General features: G+C 44.5%; 1 protein-coding gene across 4 annotated transcripts in view; it reads right to left on the minus strand.

The window, feature by feature from the left end:
- LOC129861910 (trichohyalin-like) overlaps nt 1–4,500 on the minus strand; it is a 30,819-nt gene extending 26,319 nt beyond the window's left edge. For 2 of the 4 annotated variants that reach the window (XM_055933094.1, XM_055933097.1), the window contains exons 1-8: nt 4,268–4,499; nt 3,563–3,771; nt 3,399–3,457; nt 3,036–3,206; nt 2,490–2,622; nt 1,384–1,481; nt 954–1,095; nt 575–694 (exon numbers count right to left, since the gene is read on the minus strand). In XM_055933094.1, coding sequence (XP_055789069.1) covers nt 575–694; nt 954–1,095; nt 1,384–1,481; nt 2,490–2,622; nt 3,036–3,206; nt 3,399–3,457; nt 3,563–3,745 — 906 coding nt within the window. In that variant the 5' untranslated portion in view covers nt 3,746–3,771; nt 4,268–4,499. Of the gene's footprint in view, nt 1–574; nt 695–953; nt 1,096–1,383; nt 1,482–2,489; nt 2,623–3,035; nt 3,207–3,398; nt 3,458–3,562; nt 3,772–4,267 lie in introns of all 4 variants that reach the window. The other 2 variants (XM_055933095.1, XM_055933096.1) reach the window with 2 other exon arrangements.
- Between the last annotated feature and the right edge of the window lie 4,573 nt (nt 4,501–9,073).

The following is a 9,073-nucleotide window of genomic DNA, read 5'->3' on the forward strand; positions in this document are numbered from 1 at the left end:
GGAGAGAACAGGGCTGGAGACAGAGTGGGAGGTAGGGAGAGAACGGGGCTGGAGACACAGAGTGGGAGGTAGGGAGAGAACGGGGCTGGAGATACAGAGTGGGAGGTAGGGAGAGAACAGGGCTGGAGACACAAAGATGAATAGGAATAGAAGAGTCTGTATAAACTGTGGAGTACCACAAGGAAGTGTTCTCTGACCCCTTTTTCTCCTGTTGTACATCAGTGATTTAAAAGCTGCCTGTTCATTAGAGCGTTGTACTAGTAACCGAAAGGTTGCTAGATCGAATCTACGAGCTGACCCGGTAAAAATCTGTCGTTCTGCCCCCTGAACAAGGCAGTTACCCACTGTTCTCCGGTAGGCCGTCATTGTAAATAAGAATTTGTTCTTAACTGACTTGCGTAGTTAAAGAAAGGTCACGTATAAAATAAAATGTTAACAATGAACACAGCAGTTGTCAAGACTACACAGACAGACTAGGGCCTTTAATCCTCGGTCAAAGGTCGTGGCCACTACAGGGAATAGGGTGTGATTTGGGACAGAAACTCCATGAGACGAGGCTAGTTGTTGGACTCACCTCTTTAGAGGTGCGTAGTTGATGAAAGTCTCTCCCTGTCTCCAGGGCCTCTGCTCTCTCCTCGGCCTCTCTGAGGGCCTCTCTCAGTCCGGACAGCTCTCTCTCTGCTTTTTGCTTCCCCTGGACGGACACGCGGACACACAGACACACTGTAAAATCATCCGTATGGATGTAGTGCTGCTTTAAAGTTGAACCATACGTGGGGTTTTTACTCTAAACAAGGTTATCCACAAGTAACCTGGTCCCAGATCTGTTTGAGTTGTATCAGCTCTAATGGTCGTTATGACAACAATCAGAGGAGTTGCACAAACAGATCAAGGACCCAAAGAGGTTTTTTTTAACGTTTTTTTTTTTTTTACAATGAGGTTAAACAGTGTACCTCTCTGAACAAGTCTTGTTGTGTAACAGGTAAGGTCCTGCTGGGTGGGTTGTTGTTAGTTCTTGGGGCCGCAGGTTTGATAACACTCCCTCTCTCGAGAGACAATCTCATCTTCGACATGTCCCTCTCCAGTTGAAGAACCCTTCAAATGGACATATAAATGGAATTTACTGACGTCTCTTTTGGGAGTTCTTTATATCAGGTTTGAAAACTGAGGTGAATAGCAGGGTTGGGGTCAAATCCATTTCAATTCGGTCCATTCAGGAAGTTAAATTTTATATATATTTTTTCCTGAAATGACTGAATTGAAATGGAAATGGCCCCTGCATGGTGAATAGCTGTCCTGTTCATCTACACGGGGATTTGGAAATGGTATGAACTCATTCAATACCATGAATGCCATTCTTAGCGGCTTAGTCATTGTACTCACTTGTCTTGCAGTTCTCCTCGACGTCGGCTTTCCTCAACCCGGCTCAACTCAGCTGCCTCCTTCTCTTGCTCAAGAGCACTCACTGCATCTGCCAGCTGCTGTGGGACAAACGGGTTGAGGGGTGAGCCTGAACCCCAAAGACCAGACAAAACCTGATCTAGACCCCAAAGACCAGTCAAAACCTGATCTAGACCCCAAAGACCAGACAACACCTGGTTTAGACCCCAAAGACCAGACAACACCTGGTTTAGACCCCAAAGACCAGTCAAAACCTGGTTTAAACCCCAAAGACCAGACAAAACCTGGTTTACACCCCAAAGACCAGACAAAACCTGACCTAGACCCCAAAGACCAGACAAAACCTGGTTTAGACCCCAAAGACCAGACAAAGCCTGACCTAGACCCCAAAGACCAGACAAAACCTGGTTTAGACCCCAAAGACCAGACAAAACCTGGTTTAGACCCCAAAGACCAGTCAAAACCTGGTTTAGACCCCAAAGACCCGTCAAAACCTGACCTAGACCCCAAAGACTAGACAAAGCCTGATCTAGACCCCAAAGACCAGACAAAACCTGGTTTAGACCCCAAAGACCAGTCAAAACCTGGTTTAGACCCCAAAGACCAGTCAAAACCTGGTTTAGATTCCAAAGACCAGTCAAAAACCTGGTTTAGACCCCAAAGACCAGACAAAACCTGGTTTAGACCCCAAAGACCAGTCAAAACCTGGTTTAGACCCCAAAGACCCGTCAAAACCTGACCTAGACCCCAAAGACTAGACAAAGCCTGATCTAGACCCCAAAGACCAGTCAAAACCTGGTTTAGACTCCAAAGACCAGTCAAAACCTGGCCTAGACCGCAAAGACCAGACAAGGCCTGAACCCCAGAAACAAGACAAGGCCTGGCCTGAACCTCAAAAAGCAAGTGCAGGTACAATGGTGTTGGAAAAACTTCCAAGAAGGAAGAAACCTTGAGAGGGAAATCTGGCTGTACCGGATAGAAGTGAAGAGTACGTTATGGCCATTAAAGACCAGTTCAGAGTGTACACAGAGACAGTAGACTTTCTGAATCATTAAACCGCAGTATAAGTCCAGAGATCCTTCACGTACCTCGTGTTTCATCTCCAGCAGCTGTGCAGTACTACTGCAATGCTGCAGCTGTGTGTGTCTGTTCATCAACAGGTCTGTCTGGCTGTCAAGACGTCCGTGGGCCTCCCGCAGCCTCTGCACCAGCTCTGCCCGCCTGCAGATACAATGCTTTATCAAATCAAATCAAATGTATTTATATATAGCCCTTCTTACATCAGCTGATATATCAAAGTGCTGTACAGAAACCCAGCCTTAAACCCCAAACAGATAGCAATGCAGGTGTAGAAGCACAGTGTAGAAGCTTTATTACAGGTTATAAGTGTATATGAGACTTTATAATACCTTATTATAAGGCTTATAACATTCTATGTCTCCCTAAGTAGTACCTTATAATAAGATAACATAAATACCTTCTATTTATCCATTATATTTATAATGCCTTGTTATAAGGCTCATAATACAGTAGGTTATGTCTATCTAATAACATTATAATAAGGCATTATAAAGGGTTATAATATGTTATGTCTCTCTAAGTACCTTGTTATAAGGCGTTATAAAGGCTCATACCTAAAGCCACTCTCTTCCAGGGCTGCTCTTAGCTCAACCCCTGGGGAGACAGGGGAGAGGGACCGGGGGGCGCCCTCAGGGGCCAGGCGAGACATCGACTGCCATCTTCTTTTACCCAGCCCTGGGTCACTCTGTCTGCTGAAGCCACCATCTCTGCCATTAACGGAGGTGCTAGGACACATGAAACAGATGTCATCAATATCAAATTATACAAGACGCTTTGAGTAAACCTACCCTTTTTTTAAAGGGAAAGGCAGTGCTCAAACCAACCTAGGGTCAAGGTGCAGCCTAAATAGAAGTACAACCTAGAGGTTAAATACGAACGTTATGTCTTTAAGGCTACAAAAAAGTTTCTGTTCATACCCGGTGCTCATTTTGGAGAGGAACCCTCCAGTCATACAAGCCATACTCCATGCTGAGGACTAACAGAACAAAACATCACTCAAAAATGCCTCACCATGATCTAAATAATTAATTCATAACACAAATTTATAAGTCACCTACATAAATCACAAATCGTTCCTTACCTGAGATTTAAAGTGAGACCTGCTGTCCCACATGTCCAGATCGGTGAGGACGAGTGGACGAGAGTCTCTGAGAGGGATGAGGGAACGACTGAAGGGTTTAACACCCAGTCCTCCGAACTCATCCCTGCCTTCCACGTGGGAGAGGCCGCGGTTCTCACCCCCCCATAGCTGGGCCAAGTCCATCCGGCACAGACTGTATCGACAGGCCCCTTGGCCAGAGGGTGGAAAAAGGGGACAAGGATTGACTGAGTCTCATGTTAGTGGCAATTCGTAGTCTGCTATTATTACTACTATTCATGGGGAAAAATGCCTCGACTTTTCCAGTGTTTGTTTGTTCTGCTCTGAGTTCACACCCAATCTTTAACAATGCAGTGCAGTTAATTATAACCCCACTGACTGGACTCCAAATACCTTGTGTTTGTGTTGCAGTCAAATAGAATTTGAAAGAGAGAAAAAAAAAAACCTTACAAGGAAAACAAATGTGGACGCAATAACAAATGTTTTCTGGGTGAATTAACCTTCTGTACACTGAGTAAATGTATTACATCTACATACAGTTCACACGTGGCCTACTGTTATTAATAAGCACACAAAGAAGTAACTAATATTTTAGAATGACAAATAAACATTTTAAATATACTTAGCATAACCAGAAAACAGAATCTTTAGTGAGTAAGTATACCATATGAGAAAGCTGTCTCTTACCTTGCTGTTCAAGCCTTCTCTTGTTTTAATAGCTCTGTCCCTACTGCTGTCCGTCAGCTACCCTGATTGTGGGAGCCAGGGAGCTGTTGAGAGTGCAGCGCTGGCAGACGGTAGTCATGGTTACCCGCATACAGAGGGGGACGCGCGTTGCAGAGCGTGGGCGAGCTAAGTCCGATCCCTGTGCCGGCTACATTGTCTCCCTGTGACCTCACTGCTTCAGCAGGCTGCCTACTGTTTGTTGACACGACGAGATGACAGGAGCACCACTCTGTGGAGCCTAGCAAGACCCACGCTTGACATGAAAAAAAAAAAAAAAACAGTACATTTACTAATTGATTCACTCACACATTGCAACCGAGCATCGTGAAATAAATATTTGTGTTTCATGTTTATGGTAAAGTAATCATTGTCAAAAAAGATTACAGTAAGATTGATGTATTCAGGTATATGGCATTAGTCACAATCTTTAACGTCATTGGAATAAGTAAACCTTTTGTGTAGATATGAATAAAGACGACGGTATGCACATGATTTAAAGGAAGTTGTGTTTGTATGTTGGTATGAGACATGACGGGTGTGAGATGAATGATGACTTGACAATGAGCTGTATTATAACACACTGGTATTTGCTCTGTCTCAACAGGACAGCGAGAAATACTGCACGCCACTGAGATCATAACAACATACAGGTAACTGCCAAAATAAAGGAAACCTCAGGCATAAAGTGTCTTAACAGGGGCGTTGGGCCACAAGGAGCCGCCGGAACAGCTTCAATGCTCATTGACAAAGATTATACAAGTGTCTGGAACTCTATTGGAGGGATGCGACACCGTTCTGCCATGAGAAATTCCATCATTTGGTGTTTTGTTGTTGATGGTGGTGTTGGGAAAACGCTGTCTCAGGCACCGCTCCAATATCTCCCAAAAGTGTTCACTTGGGTTGAGATCTGGTGACTGAGACACACACACACACACACACACACACACACACACACACACACACACACACACACACACACACACACACACACACACACACACACACACACACACAATGTTCCTTTGAGACCCCTCTTTCAAAGTCACTGAGATCTCTTCTTCTAGCCATGGTAGCCTAAATAATGGGCAACTTGGCATTTTTACACATGACCCTAAGCATGATGGGATGTTAATTGCTTAATTAACTCAGGAACCACACCGGTGTGGAAGCACCTGCTTTCAATATACTTTGTATCCCTCATTTACTCATGTGTTTCCTTTATTTTGGCAGTTACCTGTCGGTGTTAGCTTTGAGAGAAAATGTCTTCCAGCTCAGTCAGTTGTCGCACATAAATCACGTGTGTAGTCATGAACGCAATACATCTCTGTATTTAGTCATATAGACCTCCTCTCATTCACACCATATCTGATGTGACTTCATGGGTAATTTAAAAAGTATTTTATCAACCAAACCAGTTATTACTTTTCTGTCAAATTATCACATTATAAATCCCCCTAGAGTCTATTGACGCACCAGTGCGTCAATCTAAGTAACATGATGCAAAAAAATACCCATCAAATCCGTCAGTTTAAGATAGAGATATTTTTGTTTTTGTATTGGATGTGTCTCAATCCCCTGCATCTGCCAATGGCGGCCTTCCGAAATCTGCCAATGGCGGCCTTCCGAAATCTGCCAATGGCCGGCCTTCCGAAATCTGCCAATGGCGGCCTTCCGAAATCTGCCAATGGACGGCCTTCCGAAATCTGCCAATGGCGGCCTTCCGAAATCTGCCAATGGCGGCCTTCCGAAATCTGCCAATGGCGGCCTTCCGAAATCTGTGGTGGAAGGTAGCGGAGCTACAGCTGTGTTTGTGAGACCCATGACCACTCTATGGAAAGGGGAGACTCTAACAAACATGATGGTGTTCTCCGCTTTGCTCTGCTCGTCTGAAGTCGGAAAAACGCTGATGTGACAACTTCTGTTTGTAGCATTCCGAACCTCTCGGTCTATAAACTAATGTGAACCCCCACTGTAAAAAAGGGGGAGATTCTCTCAAACAAAATGGTGTTCTCCTACAAGTGTTATGGGGATCCTCTGAAGGTAATCGGTACCGGTTTAAAAAGTTAATGGAATTGTGAAGGTATTTTTGTGCTTACCCCCCCCCCCCCAAAAAGTGTTTAAATATGTAAAATATATATATATATTTGCTGAGCTTTCTTATATGTTCTAGATACCTGACAGACGCTTCAAAACCTTATTCCTTATGAAAAACTGTTGGACTGTCATTTTTTTTCAATTTATGATTGTGTTATTTCTATGGGCTATAGTAGGTTAAGCCAAATTCAATATTTTATCTAATCATTTATTTATATAGTACCAGTCAAAATTTTGGACAAAACTACTCATTCAAGGGTTTTTCTCTATTTTGACTATTTTCTACATTATAGAATAATAGTGAAGATATCAAAACTATGAAATAACACATATGGAATCATGTAGGTAACCAAAAAAAGTGTTAAATAAATCAAAATATGTTTTTTCTTTGAGATTCTTCAAAGTAGCCACCCTTTGCCTTGATGACAGCTTTGCACACTCTTGGTATTCTCTCAACCTGCTTTACCTGGAATGCTTTTCCAACAGTCTTCTTGAAGGAGTTCCCACATATGCTGAGCACTTGTTGGCTGCTTTTCCTTCACTCTGCGGTCCAACTCATCCCAAACTATCTCAATTGGGTTGAGGTTAGGTGATTGTGGAGACCAGGTCATCTGATGCAGCACTCCATCACTCTGATTATTGGTCAAATAGCCCTTACACAGCCTGGAGGTGTGTTGGGTCATTGTCCTGTTGAAAAACAAATGATAATCCCACTAAGCGCAAACAATATGGGATGGCGTATCGCTGCAGAATGCTGTGGTAGCCATGCTGGTTAAGTGTGCCTTAAATTCCAAATATATCACAGACAGTGTCACCAGCAAAGCACTCTCACACCTCCTCCATGCTTCACGGTGGGAACCACACATGTGGAGCTCATTTGTTCATCTACTCTGCGTCTCACAAAGACACGGCGGTTGGAACCAAAAATCTCAAATTTGTACTCATCAGACCAGAAGACACATTTCCACCGATTTAATGCCCATTGTTCGTGTTTCTTGGTCCAAGCAAGTCTCTTATTCTTATTGATGTCCTTTAGTAGTGGTTTCTTTGCAGCAATCCAACCATGAAGGCCTGATTCACACAGTCTCCTCTGAACAGTTGATGTTGAGATGTGTCTATTACTTGAACTCTTGAACTCTAAATGAAGCATTTATTTCGGTTCTTGAAATTTTCCGGATTGACTGACCTTCATGTCTTAAAGTAAGAATGGACTGTCGTTTCTCTTTGCTTATTTGAGCTGTTCTTAAAGATGGTTGAGAGAATGCCAAGAGTGTGCAAAGCTGTCATCAAGGCAAAAGGGTGGCTACTTTGTTTAACACTTTTTTGGTTATTAAACTTTTTCAGGACCCCGTCTTTCAAAGATAATTCATAAAAATCCAAATAACTTCACAGATCTTCATTGTAAAGGGTTTAAACACTGCTTCCCATGCTTGTTCAATGAACCATAAACAATTAATGAACATGCCCCTGTGGAACGGTCGTTAAGACACTAACAGCTTACAGACGGTAGGCAATTAAGGTCACAGTTATGAAAACTTAGGACACTAAAGAGGCCTTTCTACGGACTCTGAAAAACACCAAAAGAAAGACTCCCAGGGTCCATGCTCATCTGCGTGAATGTGCCTTAGGCATGCTGCAAGGAGGCATGAGGACTGCAGATGTGGCCAGGGCAATACATTGCAATGTCCGTACTGTGAGATGCCTACGACAGCCCTACAGGGAGACAGGATGGACAGCTGATCGTCCTTGCAGTTGCAGACCACATGTAACAACACCTGCACAGGATCGGTACATCTGAACATCACACCTGCGGGACAGGTACAGGATGGCAACAACAACTGCCCGAGTTACACCAGGAACGTACAATCCCTCCATCAGTGCTCAGACTGTCCGCAATAGGCTGAGAGAGGCTGGACTGAGGGCTTGTAGGCCTGTTGTAGGGCAGGTCCTCACCAGACATCACCGGCAACAAAGTCGCCTATGGGCACAAACCCCCCGTCGCTGGACCAGACAGGACTGGCAAAAAGTGTTCTTCATTGACGAGTAGCGGTTTTGTCTCACCAGGGATGATGGTCGGATTCGCGTTTATCGTCGAAGGAACGAGCGTTAGACCGAGGCCTTTACTCTGGAGCGGGATCGATTTGGAGGTGGAGGGTCCGTCATGGTCTGGGGCAGTGTGTCACAGCATCATCGGACTGAGCTTGTTGTCATTGCAGGCAATCTCAATGCTGTGTGTTACAGGGAAGACATCCTCCTCCCTCATGTGGTACCCTTCCTGCAGGCTCATCCTGACATGACCATCCAGCATGACAATGCCACCAGCCATACTGCTCGTTCTGTGCGTGATTTCCTGCAAGACAGGCATGTCAGTGTTCTGCCATGGCCAGCGAAGAGCCCGGATCTCAATCCCATTGAGCACATCTGGGACCTGTTGGATCGGAGGGTGAGTGCTCGAGCCATTCCCCCCAGAAATGTCCGGGAACTTGCAGGTGCCTTGGTGGAAGAGTGGGGTAACATCTCACAGCAAGAACTGGCAAATCTGGTCCAGTCCATGAGGAGATGCCCTGCAGTACTTAATGCAGCTGGTGGCCACACCAGATACTGACTGTTACTTTTGATTTTGACCCCCCTTTGTTCAGGGACACATTATTCCATTTCTGTTAGTCACATGTC

Source organism: Salvelinus fontinalis, chromosome 9, assembly GCF_029448725.1.
Source record: "Salvelinus fontinalis isolate EN_2023a chromosome 9, ASM2944872v1, whole genome shotgun sequence".
Lineage (NCBI taxonomy): Eukaryota > Metazoa > Chordata > Actinopteri > Salmoniformes > Salmonidae > Salvelinus > Salvelinus fontinalis.